The 20,613-nt window shown below is 46.2% G+C and overlaps 1 protein-coding gene across 1 annotated transcript; it reads left to right on the forward strand.

Moving 5' to 3' along the window:
- Positions 1-2,576: 2,576 nt before the first annotated feature.
- On the forward strand, positions 2,577-19,850 carry LOC143394880 (signal-regulatory protein beta-1-like). Its single transcript, XM_077109045.1, has 5 exons — positions 2,577-2,654; positions 13,331-13,651; positions 14,213-14,527; positions 18,784-18,898; positions 19,464-19,850. The coding sequence occupies exons 1-4, from the start codon at positions 2,582-2,584 to the stop codon at positions 18,894-18,896; spliced, it is 822 nt and encodes a 273-aa protein (XP_076965160.1). The 5' UTR covers positions 2,577-2,581; the 3' UTR covers positions 18,897-18,898; positions 19,464-19,850.
- The last annotated feature ends 763 nt before the right edge of the window (positions 19,851-20,613 follow it).

Genomic DNA, 20,613 nt, shown 5'->3' on the forward strand with positions numbered 1-20,613 from the left:
GATCCTATAACTAGAAGACCCAAAAAAACGCCCTAGACACATTTCTAAGATAATAAATAAATTCAGCAAAGGAGTAGGACACAAGATCCACACCCATAAATCAATTGCTTTGCAATACACCAATAATGATTTCAACCAAAAAACAAATCAGAAAAAAACCACCCATTCAGAAATCTCAAAATTAAAAAAAAAGTCATAGGAACTAATCTAACCAATGAGGTTAAAGAGCTCTACATTGAAAATTATAGATCGCAGAAAAAGAAAATGATTGAAAATGTAAAGACATCCCCTGTTCTTGCATAAGCAGAATTAGTATCTCAAAATGGCCTTATTACTAAAAGTAATATACAGATTCAATGCAATACTCATGAAAATGTCAATAACATTCGTTACCAAGTTAGAAAAAATAATTCTTTAATTCATTTGTAAGAATTAGAGACCTAGAATAGCCAAAGCCATACTGAGCAAGAGAAATGTTTCAGAGGGCATCAGAGTACCTGACCTGGAATAATAATATAAACCTACAGTAAATAAAACAGCATGGCATTGACAACAAATAGACATGAGGACCAGTGTAAAATCATAGAAGACACAGAGACAAACCCACATACTCACAGCTCTCTGATATTTGACAAAAGTGCTAAAGAGACACTTTGTAAGAAAGCCTCTTTACCAAATGTTGCTGGGAAAACTGGGTGCTAGATATAAGAGAAAAGTGGAAATAGATCCACATCTCTAACCTGCACAAAAGTCAGATCAAAATGGACCAAAGACTTAGGAATTAGTCCTGAAATCTTGCAAATGCTAAAGCAAACTAGGGCCAACAGTCCCTCATGTAGGTTCTGGTGACAGCTTCTTTAATGAATCCCCCAAAGTGCAAGAAAAAAAACCCAAGAATCAGTAAGGGGGATGCCGTCAGTTAACATCAGGTGCACAGCAAGGAAATGATGAAGAGAAGGTCATTCCAGTCACTCCCCCAACAGGGGGTTAGTATTCAGAATATACACAGAGCTCCAGTACATTCAATCTAAATCACAATAACAACAGCAACCCACAAAACCAATGAGACAAACCCCAAACAGAAACATCTCAAAAGAAGAAACACAAATGGCCAATATGTATATGAAAAAAATCTCAACATTCCTTGTCATCAGGGAAATGCAAATCAACACTACAATACAGCTTCATCTCACTGCAGTCGGACGGCAAATGCCAGGATTACAAATCATAAGTGTGGGCGATGATGACTGGAAAATGCACACTCATCCATTGTTGGTGGGACTGCAAATGAAGGAAACCATTCAGGAAAGCAGAGTGGAGAGTCATCAAATAACTAGGAATGGAAGCACCACATGACCCTGCCATCCCACTCCATGGTGTTTTTCCAAAAGATCTAAAATTAGCATCCTACAGGGATGCAGCCAGCTAACGGTGTGTAGCAGCACAGTTCACAATAGCTAAATTATGGAGTCACTCAGGGCCTGTCAATAGATAAATGGATTAAGAAACTGTGATTTTTAACTGTGCTCCTTGGTTTCTACTTCAGAATTTGAAGGAAATTGCTTGTCATTCCATCACTTGTCACTCCATCACAGCCACAAAGAAGAATGACATCATGGCATTTGACAGTAAGTTGATGGACATGGAGAACATCATGCTAAGTAAAGAAGTCACAATCAGAAAGTCAAAGGTCTAATGTTTTCTCTGAGCTCTGCACAGTAGAGTGTAATAAGGAAAGAAGGAGAGAAGGACAGGATACCACACAGATGTGGGAAAGGTCAGTAGAACAGAAGGAGAGCAAGAGTCAAAGAGGAGGGATGGAAAAGGGAGGAAATGCACAAGGAATTCTTTTAAAGTTGTGTTATGTGTAATATAAATATACCCCAATTATATATAAATTGAAAGAAACAATAAAAATAAATGAAGACATGAGCAAAAGGAAGTCTAGTAGAAATTAGGAAGGAGGAGGGTGTGGAGTGAGCAGGGGAAAGGAAAAGGGAGATCCAGGATTGATCCCTAACTCCATGCACGTGTGGTTTTGTCAGGATGAACCCAACTGTTATGGGGAACTATGATCATTTACAGAAAAAAAGGTTTGCAATGATTGGCCATGGCAGGAGGTGACCAGTCCCTCCCCAACACTGAGCAGACCCCTGGAGCCCTCCTCCCTCTAGCTGAGTAGCTCAGTGTGTAGCTGCTGCAGAGTGAGGCCACCAGCCAGCCACACCAGGGTCTCAGGGACAGGAGTCTGGGGCACATCCTGCTTTTTCTGCGACTCCCAAATAGACTGTCACTAAGACCCAGGACACCACGAGGGGCCTAGTGGACTAGCGCAGGACCAGGGGAAGGAAGCTTTGTTCCTGGGAGGTGTGTTCCAATTCCTTCTGAAAATGCAGCATGAGAGACCCTTAACCTTTGCTGCCTGTGCTCCTGGTTTCTACTTCATAATTTTGGAGGAAATTGTCACTGTGTCACAGTTACTTCCTCTTGAAACAAAGTAGGCAGAGTGTCAGTTCTCTCCATAGAGCAGAGTCAGGGATCTCCCAGCACAGACCCTGGGACAGCTCCTCAGGGCTCCACCATGTCTGCACCTACCTCCTGGCCCCAGCGTCCCTGTCCTGTCCTGCTGCTGACCCTCCTGCTGGGACTCACAGGTGAGTGAGCTCTGTCTGGGGAGAGTCCTCTGTCCTGGTCCCTGGGTCAGCTCTGCCCTGGACTCCCAGGGACTCAGGACAAACACAGGCTCTGCCATGGAGGCTGGGACAGGGCATCATCTGGAGCCCAGACCAAGGGTCCTGAGCAGTGTCTCTGGGAGGCCTCCCCTGCAGCTGGGGCCAGAGGCGTCACATCAGCTGATGCTTCAAACAGCAGGGACAAGAATCACCTGCATATTATATCAGCTCACAAAATACATTTTCAGAATGTCAATGTTTATATCCTGATAATTTCTGAGACACCAAAGGTGAGGTGACCTCCTCAAGGCCGTGGAGCAGTGATCTCTCTGTCTGTGTCTCTCTCATACTCTGGCCTTGAGGTACATGGCTTTGTCCCATCATACCTTCTCCTCCCTTGATTTGTTGCCTCCCACAGACCCAATAGCCATGGGGACAATCAATGCTGGACTGAAACCTCTAAAACTGTGAGCTGTCATCCTACTTTTCTCTTCATAAGTGGCTTTGTCTCAGGTATTACTTACAGTAATGAAGAGTTGACTGACACAGGCTGTGACGATGTCCTTACCCTTATCTACATCACAGAGGGCCAGTGGAAGTCCCTTAGCCTCAGGAAATTTACTGAGTAACAACTCAATTTCTTGAACTCTCACTATGGGCCAGACTCTACTCAGATGTGATACAGTTAATTATGTGACCATGACACCCACAGCAGACACTCTGGCCACCCACCTTACAGCTGAAAAGCAGAAGCACCAGGAGCTCCGGGGTCCTCCAGGGGCAGTGCTGGGGCTGGGGTCTGGGTGCAGATGGTCTGATCTGGAGCCCGTGGTTCAGCCACCATCTTCTCAGACTCTGTGGCCCTGACCCTGCATGTGGCCAGACACTGTTTTACTGGGTGTAGCATGACATCATGGGGTCAGATGTCCGCTTCCAAAGACCTGGGCATCTCATGCTCATCATGGTGGTCTAAGACCCCAAGAGGATTTGGATCTTGTTTCTTTTCTTTTCTTTCTTGTTTTTAAAGGCAATAATAGGGGTGCCTGGTTTAAATTTGTATATGAAATTAGTAAACTATTCATATGTGGACTGATTTACACACTTTGTACAGCTTCTGCCAATGGGCGTGGAGACTGCTAGAGGAAAAGGGTTTGTGGTTTTCTTCTCCTGGGATCTTCTACTTCCTGCCTATATCTGGCAAACAGTTCTTGTTTTGCTAAGCATTCTGTGTGGGAAACTCAACTTATGGCCATTTCTCAAAATATATCCACTGCAAATCGACTTCTGCAATGCAGGGTTGTGGCAATTCACACATTAAGTACACACTGAGTGTACACCTACTGTGTGCAGGGACTGTTACAGAAACTTGCAGTGTATTGAGAATAAAAGAGGCAAAAGATTTGCCCTGTGAAGCTAAGGTGCCTCTAGGGACAATGGTGGTGATCAACACACAACAAAGAGGTAAATCATATCACATATTTAACAGTGATCAATGCGACTTCAAAACTATCAGCGGGATCAGAGAACGAGTGGGAGAGGTACTGCAAATAGGTCATCTGGGCGGGCATCACTGAGAAGGAGAATTTGAGCAGAGATTTAGAGGAGGGGCAGGAGCAGCCCTGAGGTTTTCTGGCAGAAGGGCTTCCTGGTAGAGAAACCCCATGTGCACAGGGCGTGAGAGCAGATGTCCCTGCTGTGTTCAAGGGACTTCCTCTCACTCTGATTGAAATGGGAGCCACTTCCAGGTGTGGAGCAGAGAGGTGAACTGCCCTGAGCTCAGGAGGCTGCCTGGGCTGTGGCAAGGTGTGTTGTCCTTGGGTCCCATGCTTCAGAAGGAGGCTCTGGTTAAGGGGTGGAAGGCACCACATCCCACTGACTTCCAGGGTGTATGGCGGGTGGCTGTGCCATTCCTACAGTCCACGGATTTCCATTACGTCCACTAGGTTAATTCTTAGAGTTCCAGCTAGCCATGGGGCCTGGTGGGAGGTGACCCCTCTGATACCCAGGCTTTGGGTAAGGGTCTAAGCATGGGGAAGTCACCCCATCCTGCCAGTGGGAAAGGCCAGATGGTCTAGGTTTTGCTTTATCTTCTCCTGATGATGCTTTCGTAGCTGTGGGAGCAGCTGAGGTGATCAGTGTTCACGGAGCATCTAAGTCCTAGAGAGCCAAGGGGTCAGCAGACAGCTGTTGTTTTCATGATATGTAGACAAGTCCATGAGGGGAAGAGTTTTCCAAAGCCATGGGGTGCCGCAGCCCGGCTGGCTGGGCAAAATATCCGGGGGGTGACGAATGACTTGTGTAGATTGATGCAGCAGGAGTGGAAGCCCTTTATTGTAGGACAACAGAGGTATTTATACATTTTGCACAGCTTATCTTAATTAGCATAAACTAGATACAGCAGTCAACCAATCAGGAATCTCCACACTTAATGGCTTGCTTTTGTTACTTTACAAACCACTCCCTCTGGCATTTTGGCCAGGCGCCATCCAGACTTGTTTACAGACTTTAACATTTCTCTGGCAAAATAACAGGTGCCAATCTGACTTGTTTACAGACCTTAACAATGGGGCAGTTTATGATCCTGGTGAGTGGTCTAGTTACTCCAAGGGGAATTTCTATCTGTTTGCTTAAATGGAATAACAGAAGCATATGTTGGTCCTTTAAAACATTTTTTTAAATTTTGTTCTTTTTAGTTATACATGGCAGTAGTATGTATTTTGACATATTATACATACATGGAGTATGACTTCCCATTCTTGTGGTTGTGCATGCTGTGGGGTTACACTGGTTGTACAATAATATATGAATATAGGAAATTCATGTCTGAGCCATTCTGATTTTCCTATTCCTATCCTCACTCTTTTCCTTTTATTTCTCTTTGTCAAATCCAGTGAACTTCTGTTCTTTCTTCCTCACTCTCCTTTGTTGTGTGGTAGCCTCTGCATATCAGAGACAACATTTAGCCTTTGATTTTTTTTCCGGATTGGCTTATTTCACTTAGCATGAGAGCTCCATCCATTTACTGCCAAATGCCATAATTTCATTCTTCTTTATGGCTGAATAATATTCTATTGTGTATATGTACCATATTTTCTTTCTTTCTTTTTTTTTTTTTTTTTGATGGCCACAGATTCTTTAACAAAGCTTGGAACAGCATTCCATATTTTCTTTATCCATTTATTTGTTGAAGGGCACCTAGTTTAGTTCCATAGCTTAGCTATTGTGAATTGAGCTGTTTAAAACATGGATGTGACCGTGTTGCTGTAGTTGCGGATTTCATGTTCTTAGGATATAAACTGTGAATTGGAATGGCTGGTCAAGTGGTTTTCTGAAGCATCTCCATACTGCTTTCCAGAGTGGTTGCACCAATTTGGAGTTCCACCATTAATGTTTAGTGTACCTTTTTCCCACATACTTGCCAACATTTTATTGTTACTTGTATTATTGATAATTGCCAATCTGACTAGAGTGAGATGAGAATCTCAGTGTAGCATTAATTTACACTTCTCTAATTGCTAGAGATGTTGAACATCGTGTATTTGTTGAGTGATTATATTTCTTCTTCTGTGAAGCAACTGTTCAGTTCCTTTCCCATTTATTGATTGTGTTATTTGTTTGTTTGTTTTGGTGTTAAGTTTTTTGAATTTTTATACATTCCTTTATTTTATTTATTTATTTTTAGGTAGTGCTGAGGATGGAACCCAAGGTCTCACATGTGCTAGGCAAGTGATCTACTGCTGAGCTACAGCACCCACCAAGTTTTCAAAATTCTTTTCATATCTGTGAGATCAGTGCTGAATCTGAGGTGCAACATTTTTCTCCCATTCCGTAGGATCTCTGTTCACCGTCTTGATGTTCTACTTGTTGTGAAGAAGCTTTGTCGTTTAATATTATCCCATTTATTGATTCTTGATTTTACTTCTTGCACTTTAGGAGTCTTGTTGAGGAATTTGGTTCCTAATGGGATATGATGGAGAGCTTTTTTTCTACTTTTTCTTCTAATAGGCACAAGGTCTCTAGTGTAATACCTAGGTCTTTGATCCATTTTGAATTGAGTTTTGTGCAGGGTTAGAGATGGAGGTTTAATTTCATTTTGTTACAGTTTTGTCAGTACCATTTGCAAAGAGGCTATCTTTTCTCCAGTGTAGGCTCATGGTGCCTTGTCTAGTATGAGAGAACTGTGTAGGTGGGTGCATCTGTTTGTCTTCCAATCTGTACCATTGGTCTTCCTGTCTGTTTTGATGCTGAAACCATGCTCTTTTTGTTACTATGGCTTTGTTGTATAATTTAATATCTGGTATTGTGATGCCTCCTGTTTCACTTCTCTTGCTGAGGATCATTTTGATATTCTGGGACTCTTATATTTTCAAATAAATTTCACAACTGCTTTTTCTATTTCTATGAAGATCATTATTGAAATTATAATATGTATGGTATTAAAATGCATAGTGCCTATTCAAGAATGTGGGAGATCCTTTCACATTCTAAGGTCTTATTTAAATTCTTTCTTAGTGTTTTGTACTTGTCATTGTAGGGGTCTTTAACCTCTTTTGTTAGATTGGCTCCCAAATATTTTTGAGGCCATGATAAATGGGGTGGTTTTTCTCATTTCTATTCAGTTACTTCATCACTGATACATAGGAACACAATTTATTTATGAGTGTTAATTTTATATTCTTCTGCTTTCTGAATTCATTTCTGAGAGATGTTTCCTTGAGGAATTTTTTGGATCTTCTACATATAGAATCATGTGAGTGGCAAACAGAGATGCTTTGAGTTCTTCATTTCCTATCTGTATCCTTTAATTCCTTTCTTCTGTCTAATTGCTCTGGCTAGACTTTCAAGGATGATGTTGAATGGAAGTGGTGAGAGGGCATTCCTGTCTTGCTCTAGTTTATAGATGGACTCTTTTCAGTTTTTTTTATTTAGAATGGTATTGTACTTGTTTTGCATATATAGCTCTGACAATATTGAGGTACAGCCCACTATTGCTAGATTTTCTAATGTTTTGAATATGAATTGATTCTGAATTTTGTCAAATACTTTTTCTGTATCTATTAAGATAATAAAATGGTTCTTGTCTTTAGATCTATTGACATGATGAATTATGTTTATTGATTTCCATATGTTGAACCAACCTTGCATTCCTGGGATGAAGTTCACTCGATCATGGTGCATTATATTTTTAACTTTTTATGTTATTTGTCAATATTTTTATTAATAATTTTTGCATCTATGTTCATCAGAGATATTGATCTGAAGTTTTCTTTACTTGATGTGTCATATAATGAGTTTGGAAGGGTTCCCTCCTTTTATATTTCATGGAATAATTTGAGGTGCATTGGTATTAGTTCTTCTTTGAAGATCTGTTCAAACTAGGCTGAGAATTTATCTCATCTAGGCTTTTCTTTTTTGGTCAGCTTTTGATGGCATTTTCAATTTCATTGCTTAAAATTACCAGTATGAATTTTCTATCTCTTTCTGATTCAATATGAATATGTCATATGTCTTGAAATTTGTCAATATCTTCAAGATTTTCTATTTTATTAGAATATATATTTTCCAAAACAGTTTCTGATTATCTTTTGCATCTCAGTAGTGTTCATGGTGATATTTCCTTTTTCATCACAAATTTTTACAACTTGAGTTTTCCCTCTCCTTCTCTTTTGTTAGCTTGGCCAAGCATTTATAACATTTATTTCTTTTTTTCAAAGAACTAACCTTTTGTTTTTTCAATGTGGAAAATTGTTTTTGTTTCAATTTTATTGATTTCATCTCTTATTTTAATTATTTTTTGTATTGCATTGTGTTTAGTGTTGATTTTTAAAAATTTTCTAGGGCTTCAGATATTTATTTTGTGTCTTTCTATTCTTTTAATGAATGAACTCAATGCAATGAACTTTCCTCTTAGCACTGCCTTCACAGGGTCTCAGAGGTTTTGATATGTTATACTATTGTTCTCCTTTACCTCTATGTATTTTTTTTATTTCATTTCTGTTTTCTTCTACTATACATTTGTGACTCAAAGGCATAATATTTTGTCTCCAGGTTTAGAGTAGCTTTTTTTAAAAAAGGTATTGATTTCTTATTTTATTCCATTCTCATTCCTCAACTGTGGGGTATCAGATTGGGGGATACACAGTGGTTTTTTTGATCCCCACAAAGCAGTACAAATTCAGACAATACCTCACTTTGTAAGATGGCACAAGCTACCCCAGCCTGGGCTCTGGGGTTGGTGGGGAGATGATTTGACATGTTTTCCCAGTGCAAAGCTACTGTGGAGACTCCAGGCTGCTCCCTAACTGTCCTCAAGCCTGTGTTGGCTGTGAACCTTTTTAGCAGCTATGACACTGACAAAGCTTGGACCTTCCCTCATCATTGCTCTGCAAAGGGGAGTCCCACCTCCTCTTCCTGGGAAGGCAGCTGGGAAAATGCCAGGGGGCTTTGTTTCTCTCTCTTTTTTTTTTTTACTACTGTATTATTTTGGAGGGTGGAGTATGTATGAATTTTACAAAATAATGGGTTTCCCTGTGGCATATTCATACATGCATATAACATAATATGATCACATTCACTCCTAATGCCCCTGATACCTCTCTGTACCCTCTCTTCTCCCTCCCTGTTTCCCTCCCCACTTTTTCTTTCATGATGCCCTGTTTTTCCCCTGTCTATTTTTCACATATGGAAGAAAACATTAGTTGTCTCTGAGTTTGGTCTATTTTGCTTGACATGATGTTCTCCGGATATATTTTTTTTCCGGAACATGGTGTAATTTCATTCTTCTTTATGGCTGAATAAAATCCCACTGTGTAAATGTAGCACAGTTTCTTTAGCTTTTCATCATTTGAGAGACACTGAGGTGATTCCATCACTTGGTCATTGTGAGTTGTGCTGTGATAAACATGGGTGTCTAAGTGACTTTTTATTCCATGATCCAAAGACTAGACAAGAATAATTGGAGGAGGAAATGATGAATTTGGGGATCACAATTTCAGAGGTCTCCTCCTATAGAGGCTCCATTCCTCGGGGATAGTTGAGGCACAACATCATAGAGGGAGTCTGTAGGAGAATAAGCAGGTCAGGACATGGCCACCAAGAATCAGAGAGGGAGAGAGACAGAGCTCCCTACAAGGACCACATATGGACCCCACAGGGATTGAACTCAGGGGCACTCACCACTGAGCCACACCCCAGCTCTATTTTGTATTGTATTTAGAGACAGGGTCTCACTGAGCTGCTTAGTGTCTCGCTTTTGCTGAGGCTGGCTTTGAACTAGGGATCCTTCTGCCTCAGCCTCCCAAGCCTCGGAGATTACAGGTGTGTACCACTGTGCCTTGTGAGACTATTTAATTTTAAGGGAGAGACTCTTAGCCTGTCGCTTCAAAACCCAAGCACATTGCCCAGGGGAGATTTATAACCTCAAATTATATCTTTGGGCATCTGAAGGAGAGGGCTCAGATTGCTCCTTCCCCTGTTCTCCTGGTACCAGGATCCACCCAACACCTTGGACGGCAGCCATGGACGGGGTGGGAGATGGAGATCAGCTACATCAAGGAAGCAGCAGAGAGGGGGCTGCCCTCAGAGCAGCATGGACATTTAGGGGGAGTCACAGAGGATTGTTCTTGGGAGGGGGACCAGGTGGAGCCAAGAGGGAAGAGAACAAATTACCTTTCCCATGAATGCCACTCACCACATGCTGAAAACAGTGGACAGGCTCATGTACCCGTTCTGTGACCCTCTGCCCCTTGAACCTTCTCTTTTTGCCACAAGTACCCAGGACACTTTTCCCACGGAGGATCCAAGGCACAGGAGGGGCTCAGCACAGACCCTGACCTGACTCACTGGGCAGGGAGCAGTGTCTGCCCAACTTCATCTTCTTGGAACCTGAATCTTGGGTTCAGGAAGCCAGTCACATTCACACCCTGAAGCCCAAAGTGACTAGAAAACCTCCCCTGAATGTCGGCTAAGATCTCCTTCCATAGGGAGATGCCCCAGCAGGACACACAGAGCTGCTGTGTTGTTTGAACAAGAACAAAAGCCTTCTTTATGTGGGGATGTTACAGTTGATCTTGCTGTTGTGATGGATGGAGTCGGGGGCTCCCCACTGGCTGTGCATAGGAATCACGTGGGAAACTAACTGGAGCCCCAAACTCCCAGACCCAGGCTTCACCTACAAACTTTGCTTTAAAAGGTCTGAGGAGGGTCTGGGCTTCTGAAGTTTCCACTTACTCCAGAAGTTTCTAACACATGGCCAGAGCTGTGGACTCCTGAGGTACATGTCCTGAAGACACAGAAGGAAAGCTGGGTTCTTTCCTCTGGCAATGAAGGAGAGCACAGGAGCCTTCTCAGGTGTGGATGCTGCTGAACAGCAAGTGCTGGGCTCAGCTCCCTGGGGCCTGTGGCAGGGTCTCCCAATGGAGCCTCCTAGATCCAGTGTCACCCCAGAGCCCACATCTGACACACGTTGAACAGGAGCTGAAACCAAGGAGCCCTGGCTCTTCAGTACACAGCCCTCCCTGCCTTGGTGAGCCAGAATGTCACTCAGGTATCTGTCCCTTGTCCCTTCACAGAGCCCCTCTTTATGGAAACAGCTTCTCTGGGTGAAACCCCTGTGATGCTGTTCGTGATGTGAGAAGCCCTTTGCCACCTTGTTTCCTGTGGGGACTCTTAAGAACACAGGGAGAGGGCAGGGTGCAGCTCAGTGCTGGTTCCTGCTGAGCCCCCCGAGGCCCTGGGTAGACTCTCAGGACCTGGGGGGGGGCAGGGAAACAGGGGGAGCCCCGTCATCCTCTCACACAGGTTCTCCTGGGGGCTGCAGGAACAGGATGGAGGCTTTTCCTGGGGTCCCCACTGCATTTGTTGATCCTTCTGTCTACTGAATGTGTGGTTCTAGAAGGAGTGATGATACAGGCACAGGTGTCATTTATTAGGCTCCTACTGCATGCCAGCACTGTGCCTTGCCTTCTCGATCCTCTTGCAGGGTGGTGCTTTTAATCATTCTCTATGGAACCCCTTCCATAAGGCTCTGCAGAAAAAACAAAAAGTGTTCAATAATCCTCCTGTGTGGATGAGAGGAGTCTGCTGTATCCCCTCCCCCCCAGCCTGATGCCTTTGGCCGACCAAGTCCCTCTCTGAGCCTTGTCCCATAATGGGCTCTCACTAGCACCTCCTCATGGGCAGGTGGTTATCGAGAGCTGAGGGGCTCTGGGGACTCAAGCCAGCTTCAAAATGCTGAGCAGTTCTTGATAAGTGGCTACAGAGTCCCCAACCCCTGTAGGGACTTCCAGGTGTCTGTGGTCTGGGTGACTCCACTTCTTCAGTGACACCCTCCATACTGTGTCCTCCTAGTGCTGGACATGCATCAAGCAGGGAGGTCAGTATTTGCTGATACAAACCTTCATGATATTTGGTGCCTAGTGACAGCTGTAGAATGTTCTGGGTGGTGGTGAGCAATCTGGAGACACCAAGGGACCCTTCTGAGGACCGTCCACAGTCAAGCAGACTCCTGATGCTCTCCCCTGAGTGCCCTCAGGACCTGCTCAGGGGCCTGGGTCTGCCTGTGTTGTAATTAGCCATCAGTTATGAACTCATCCCTGATCAGTGACCTGTGACTCCAATGCCAAGGGACCCAGGGAAGCCCACATTCAGAAAGCACCTCTTCATCCTCTCCCTCTCACATCCAGGTCTTGGCCCAGATGAGGCCCATGGCATGTTTGTGGAAAGAGGAACAAGTCGGCTGAGTTCAGAACCCCCTGTGGACGAGCCCTGCACAGAACAAAGTCAGGGACAAGGAGGGACCTGGGCTTGTTTTTTTGTTTTGTTTGTTTTGTTTTTGATTTTGTTTTTGGTGCTGAGAATTGAAACCAGGGTCACCTTAATACTGAGCCACATCCCCAGCCCTTATTTTACATTTTGAGGCAGGTTCTTGCTATGTTTCCCAGTCTGGTCTGGACATTGCCGTCCCCCTGCCTCAGCCTCCCCAGTCTCTGGACAACACGCCCTACAGTTTACTGAGATTCCAGGGGCAGCTCTGTGTGATCAAAGCCAACTGTGCTCAGTGTGGCCTGGGAGGAGATTTGCCAACCACCCCATCCCACAGATGAGGTGCTGGGCCAGGTCTCAGCATGAAGAGCTGGTTCCTATGTTCATTTTAGTGTCCTGGTCCTATTTGTCCCCTGCATTTGTTTCTAAATATGACCCTCCTTGGTGTCAAGCATTCTAGGTCAGGCCAGCAGGAAAAGGTTTTTAACAAAGGGTGAGACAGGGCTGTGCGGTCCTCCCTGGGCCCAGGTTGGTAGCAGTGCCCTGGTGCTGAGAGGAAGGCTCTGACCTCAGGCCTGGAGCAGCACCTGAGCTGACGTTCCTCACTGTTTTGCTACACAGTGGGCTCACCCAGGGACTTGAGGGTAGGGACATCATATGGGGATCAGCTCAGCACCCAGAGAGCTTTATTAGGAGCATTAAAAAACTATGTCTTATTGTTTGGGGTGTAGCCCAGTGACAGACCATGTGCTCAGCATGCACCTGGGGCCAATTCTTAGCACAGCAAATAATAGTCATAACACCAACAATAGCATCGAGGACAATTCTTAACAGTGTCACTTGTGCTCAGAAGGGGTCTCCAGATCACCTCACTTGTCTGTCAATCCCTTTCACAGCCAGACCTTCTGCCCCCATGGTGTCAGGTCCAGGGACGAGGGCCACACCTGGGCAGATGGTGAGCTTCACCTGCAAGTCCCACGGCTCCTCCCCCTGGAACATCGCCCTGAACTGGTTCAAAAATGGGAATGAGCTCGCGCACATCCAGACCAGCATGGACCCCACGGGAGAAAGTATGTCCCACAGCATGTCTAGCACAGCCCAGATGACCTTGACTTCTTGGGATGTCCACTCGCAGGTCACCAGTGAGGTGCCCCACGTGACCCTACAGGGGACCCCTGCTCTTCATGGGACAGCCAACTTGTTTGACACCATCCGAGGTACAGGACCCTGCTCCCTGCTCCAGCCCACTCCTGGAGCACCTACTCTACTGCTCCCCAGGGGCCTTTGCCCCAGGACCCTGCTCCCTGCTCCAGCCCACTCCTGGAGCACCTACCCTACTGCTCCCCAGGGGCCTTTGCCCCAGGACCTCATTGGCTTGGGCTCTAATTCCCAGCAGTGCTGCCACCTGCCATCACATGTGGACTCCTGCCCCGTGGCCAGCTTGTACTGGTGCCTTCATTAAACTGACTAGTAGTAACGACCACTGCTGAGCTCCTAAGAGAGTCGAGCTGCCACGTGCTAACTTCATCTGTTGTGCTCACTTCCTGCAGCCCAGGAGTTGGGCTTGTCAGCCTCACTCACTTTACCCTCAGGGGAGCTACTGGTCACTTGGCACCTGTGGGTGGCAGGCCCTGTGGTTAGTGATTCCCTCCTGTGCAAACCCCCAGTGTCTGAGCCCCTCTGCATGCCTGGCCCTGTCCTGAGGGAGGCCCTTGCCCTGCTGGGAGGAGCTCAGCATCTGTCCCATAAGGTCACAGCTTCTGCCTGTGCTGTTTCAGTTCCGCCCACCGTGGAGGTCACCCCCCTGCCCACCATGGCAGGGAACCAGGTGAAGCACTTCTACTCCGGGAGCCTACAGCTGACTTGGGTGGAGAATGGAAATGTGTCCAGGACAGAGATGGCCTTGACTGACTCAGAGAACAAGGACGGGACCTTCAACCTGATGAGCTGGCTGCTGGTCAACTCCTCTGTGCACAGGGAGGACGTGACGTTCACCTGCCGGGTGGAGCACGATGGGCAGCCAGCCACCACCTGGAACTACACCCTGCAGCTCTCTGCTGATCCCAAGGAGCAAAGCCCAGAAAACACCCCTGGTGAGGCCTCCATTCCAGCTGATCGAATGCTCTAAACTTCACCCTGACTCTGTGTGTTGTGACCTGAGAGCAGTGACCCCCTCCCCCAGGGCACCCAGAGCCTGGGAACAGCAGCGTCTTAGTCAGCTCCCCACACCACACTCTGGGGGTCTCCTCTGTGGGGTGGGCACACATCTCATGGGGCCTTCAAACAGGGACACTAAGGAAGAAGGGAGGACGAGGGATGGGCCTGTCCTGGCACCTGCCACTTGCCTTCCTCACCTGACACTTGTCACATCCTCATGGCCCTCTCACTTCTCCTCTCTTTCCACCCACATGGAGTTTCCCCAAAACACACAGTGATGGAACCAGATGATGGCCAGCCAGTTTTACCTCCTGAGCTTGCAAGTGACCTGGCTGGAGAATGGACACATGTCCAAGATGGAAACTGCCTCAGTCGTCACAGAGAACATGGACATGACCTATAACCACATTAGTGGGCTCCTGGTGGACTCCTGTGTCCAGAGTGGGGACGTGGTGGTCACCTGCCAGGTGGTACATGAAACACAGCCTGCCACCTCCAGAAACCATAGGCTCAATATGTTTGCCCCCCCAGAAGGAGCAGGGTACAGACCCTTCCCTGGCGAGGGTCAGTGTCTAATCTGAGCAGCTCAGAAGTCTGAGGCAAGAGGAAGGCAAATTCCAGGTCAGCACCTGCAACTTAGTGAGACCGTGAGCAACTCCTGGAGGCCCTGTCTCTAAATCAATATTAGAAAGGGCTGGGGAGGTGGTTGTGTGGATCAGCACCACTGGGTTCAGTCTCCAGGACCAAAATGGAAAACATATCTCCCTGGGGGGTCTCCACACCAGGTGACTGTGTCTTTTCTGTCTTGTATTTGTTGGGGATTTTTAGTGCTAAATGTAGTATTCCTATTTGTTATAGAATAACTCAAAAGTCTATAAATAAATATATATTAAAACCTTACAATAACCTTATGACCTGAAATCCCCCATCCTCACCCCAAGAGTCTCCACTGTCAAGAGCTTGGTCCATCTCTCCATGGATCTTCTGACACAAACAGACATTAAAGAAGAAAGGGAGGGAGGAGGACTGTCCTGTCCTACTGTCCTGCCTCTTGTCTCTCCACCTATCAGTTGCTCTCTTCTTTTCCCTCAGTCTCTCCAGCCTCCATTCAAAATTGGAATTTTCCTTCACATCTGTGTCCTCCTTCAACAGATGCTGGTACCTACCAGGTGAAATCTGGAAAGGACTCCCTGAGGAGGTGGAGACTGTTTGGAGCAGGCCTCTAGGTGACCTTGAGTGGTCTCCACAGGGGTCTTGATTTCCTCCTGATTTGTGGTCACAGACCTACTGAAGTGACAACCCTCAAAGCCTCATCACAACATGCAAATTTCTGCTGGTGTATATTCTCCTTTGATGCTCCAACTACCTGTGTGTTAGGAGTTTACAGAAAGGGAAACTAGGACAGCCCTGGAGAGCAATGGGAATGTTGCTGGTGACTTTCTGCCCTGACACATGTAGACTATCCATACTACTCAATGCAAATCTAAAGTCGTTGAGGATTGGGCCAACACCAGCCCATAGAGCAAATTTTTGCTAATTAAAAAAGTGTTCCCTCTCCCATGAATGTTGTCCCAAAGACCCACAGTGGTCTGGAGACCCCATTCTGTGGCCCAGTGTGCCCTATTTCCCTGTGTGACCACAGGAGCAGGTCTGGACTCCTACAGACTCTTTCAAGGTCCAGGTTCCTTCCAGCATGCCCTACCATGGGCCTCCTGTGCTGGGTCAACACTGGGCCACTGGTTTATCCCTGTCCCTTCTTGCAGGAAGAGTAATGATTAGAAGTGGGAGATAATTCCCTCATGGTAGGAGATACATGGAGGCTGCCTAATCCCATCCACTAATCACTGCCAGAAATGCACACCAGTGCCAGTGCAGTCCACAGCTGGATTGGTCGAATGATGAAGGACATTCTTCTACAAATCCAACAGCTTTATACAAGTTAATAAAAATCATGATAATTTTCTCTAATCATTGAAAATAATTGCAGTATGCATTCAAATTTTTCAAAATTTCTTTTATAGTTCTTTTCTCTGCACCAAAATCAGTTTTAATTCATCCTTAAGTACATGGCACAACCTCCTTAGGAAACCAGCGGGGCATCAGGAAGCCTTTCTTCAAATTTTAAAAGTGATGTAATTCCTTAGCAGTTTAGGACCATTTACATGCTAGATTTCATTTTGTGTGTATTGCGTTAGGTTGAGCTTCTTGAAGCAGTTTTGGTCTATTTTATGATGTCAACTCTATAACCGCAGATTTGCACCTAAAATGTCCTTAATTATCAGTCTAATGTCTGCAGAATCTCTCACAATACACCCTGTTCAATCTTGATGTTACTAGTGTGTCCTCTCTCTCTCTCTCTCTCTCTCTCTCTCTCTCTCTCTCTCTCATCATCAGTGCAAGAGAATTTTTTATTTTATTGATCTTTTAAAGCCATCAACTTTGTGTTTCAATGATCTTCTCTATTACTTCCCTGTATTCCATTTTATTGAATTTTGACTCTTTTCTTTATTATTTCCTTTATTCTGCTTTCTTGGGGTTTATAGGATCTTCTGTTATTGCTTCTGTGGGAGGAGGCTTCGGTTATTGGTCTGAGACTCTCCTGGTCCCAGAGCACTGCTCAGCTGGTTTCCTGGTTTCCTGGGACACACCTGGACACCAGCATGAAAACTGCATCCTGAGGCCAGCCCATGGGAAGTGTGCCCTGGCGCATCCCAGATCCTCTCTGTAACATGGGACTATAGCACTTCTCCTTTCTGGGATGCAGTGAGGATTACATGATGCAGGAGAGGCATTTTTGTTGGGATGGAACATGGAAAATGGCACTGGATGTCTTTGGGGCAGAGTTAATTGGCAGCCATCCTGCTAAGACTGTGGTCAGCAACCCAGACGTCCACTGAAGGTCTTCGAGTGCTTTGATCCATATGGCCCTAACTTCATTTCCAGCTTCTACAACTTCCCATCAGGAAGAGCCCTTGAACCTGAGGATGTCAACTCCTCTGAATCTCTATTACTATTGTAGCAGTAGATCCAAACCTGCTTTTGCTGCCCTCTGGCTACAGGAGACAAAAAATCCACCGGGAACTCCTTTGGCTCTCACACTTTACCTTTACCTTCAGATGACTCTTGCTTACGTTCTCATAGTCCTTCCCCACAAGACTGATGCCCCCCTGGTTTCAGGGGAGGAGAGGGGCGGGGTCTTCCACTCCCTGCTCAGCCAGGCTCTGATGCTGGTGCCTTCTAGAGGGAGGAGGGGGCAGGAGTGCAGCTCCCCTCCACTGAGGGGGAGTCCCAGAGCTCCACTCAGCTGAGATCGGTGACCTCCAGCAGGGCAGCAGTGTCCCCTCCTTCCTGTGGACCTGGCAGCATTTCTTTATTTACAAAACATTTTTCCATCATAGTCAGCATCATTTTAAGAGGAAAAGTGGCCCATGGTGACAAAGAAAAATCTCCCCAGGTCTGTTGCCAGGATTTGGCTTTGTGTGTCCAACAGAAAGACTCTCCAGCACTGGAGGGTGGTCTGCTATTGGGATATTTTGGTCCCTCCCACATAGGAGAAACATTTTCTTGACCCACAGAAGTGTTTTTCGGCCATAAATTTTACTAATTCATCTAGCACCTCCTTTGCAGGCTCCACAAGGTGAGGCACAGGGTCGTTCACCTGCCCTGGTACTGAGCAGGCAGCCTGGCTCTCCTCTGGCACCATGAAATGGCCCTCCCCCCATGTGCACGCCCCATTGAAAACTGGTTTCTTGGCCTGAAGACATGGACATTGGAACAAAAATCATGATCTTAGGTTTCACCCTATAGGACTCCAGGGAGGAGCTTCTCTGGGTTTGGATTCCTCTAAGCCATGGCTCTCCCTAGCCCCCCAGGAGGAGATGATGGTCGCTCTCCATGAGATGGTGAGGATCAAGTAGGAATCCCCATGGCAGGTGGGCAGTGTGCATGGAGCTCATGTTTTCACCTTCCCTCAGGGAGGACACTCTGGGACCTGAGGCTGGGTGAATGGGAATAAGGAGCCTCTTGACCAGGTTCTGCCTCAGGATGACCAGGGCAGCCAGGACAGGGTGTGTGAGCTCAAGCTTCACAATTTTATTGGGCCCAGGTAGCCTCACCTGGGGCAAGTGCAGGCTCCTGGGAATAGACATGTAGGAGTCCTTCTAATCGCTCCCCCTTGTCCCTTGATTTTCAGGAGCAGTGAAGTTTACTCTTGCTTCATACCTCATTGCCCTGTTTCTTGGCCCCAAGATCCTACTGGCAGTCGGTGTCTCTGTCATCTACGTTCATAGGAAGCAGAAGTCCTGACTGTAAGTCCCCAGGAGGGAGGGTAGAGCACAGGCTGCTGTGAAAGGGGGAAGGCCAGGGGGAGTGCAGCCCACCTGTGCACAGCTGCAGAGTCAGTGGGTCTAGAGAACCAGGCACACACCCCTCAGCACCCTCAGGGTCTCAGGAAACCTCTGTGGCATCTCAAGCTGCCAAGAAGTGTGTGGGTCAAGGGTTGGCAGTGGGTGTCCATTGAGGCTTAGGGGCTCCAGAGATGATGGGCTGAGGGTGTGCAAAGAGGGTCAGCAGATTGGGTGTGTCCCTTGGAGGCAACCTCTAGAGTAGTCCAGTAGTCCAATGCTAGGCCTCCATGGGCAGGAAGATTCTACCATACGGAGCAATGTTGAGAAGACCTGGGTGGGCTGCTCCCAGGGTGCTGACTTCTGACCCTCATTGTGGCCCACTGCAGGGAGAGGCTCAGAGTCCTAACCTGGGGCTGTTGGTCCACTCACCACAGGCATCCCAGGAGGGCCACACCAGGATCTCATAGCTCTAAGGAGACTCTCATGAATGGTGAGCAGATATTGAAAGTGGACATGTTTCCCACAGATCCTTCCTCATTTTTGCTTCCTGGGACTCTCAGTTTCTGCCACCTTCTTACTGCACCGTGATGCTCAGCCTGAGAGAAGGAGCTGTGGAGATGCCTATATAGATGCTGTTTTAACGCCTCCTCCCAGGACACCTGCCAGCCCACAGGCCCCTATTGCACCTCTGCCCAGTCCTTGATGCCCCATGGCTGAGTCTGCACTCATGGTTCTGAGCATGGCCTTGGGACCTGCCTCTGGACAGCAACTCAAGACGCCTCTCCAGAAAGTGACAAGCAAATCCCATCTGAACATGTCAGGATGGCTCTCCTCTTTGCCTTGGGCTTGGCCACAAGAACCACAGTCCTCACTCTCAAGTCATTCTGTATTTTTTTCCCCTGCCTATCCCTCCTCCCCAGCCTTGTTGAGCTCCTCAAAGGAAACTCATTCTAGCTTATTAAGAAAAATTATTCTCAGTCCTCTTTACCTAAGTGTCTTATGCCTCAAACCCAGAAAAAAAAAAAGATTCTCCTTCATCTGAGTGATTTTCTTCCTTAGCACTTTTGAACATCAGTATTGTACAGGATAAAGGCAATTAAAGTCACTTTCCAAACTGAATGTCTGGGAACATGTCCATGCTGATCAAGAAAAATAATGATCTTCTTCCACTTTACACTGTTTGTGAAAAATATTAAAAACACTCAAAACATCAGTTAATTGTCAGTTTAAAAGTATAGGGAAATGGAAACACTAATAAGACAAGGGCTTAGTGCACAGAGATTTGAAAGATGAGGAACACTGAGCATTAGAGTTTTATTGCTTGTAACGACTTACCCAGAGGAGTTTCAGCCGTATGGGTCTGGTTCTTATTAACTGAAGTTGTGAAGCAAGCGTCTTTCTGCCTTGGCCATTTATCAACCCCCTTTATAACCATCACCTTTGGGGCACCACCACTCACCTCATGTATGGGGTCACATCACTATCATCAGGTTCCTCCGTCTACCAAAAGGAAGTCCCCACGTGGGATCCGTGTCCACGCACAGCGGCCAGCTACTGCTTGTCTGTCCCACTCGTGTCCATTTCAATCTCCAGTGTAGTCTTCCAGCAACGTCACTTGCCCTGTCCTCGCTGCACTTTCATCTCTGTGGCTCATTCTTTAAATATAGAATGGATCC

This window comes from Callospermophilus lateralis, chromosome 3, assembly GCF_048772815.1.
Source record: "Callospermophilus lateralis isolate mCalLat2 chromosome 3, mCalLat2.hap1, whole genome shotgun sequence".
Taxonomy (NCBI): domain Eukaryota; kingdom Metazoa; phylum Chordata; class Mammalia; order Rodentia; family Sciuridae; genus Callospermophilus; species Callospermophilus lateralis.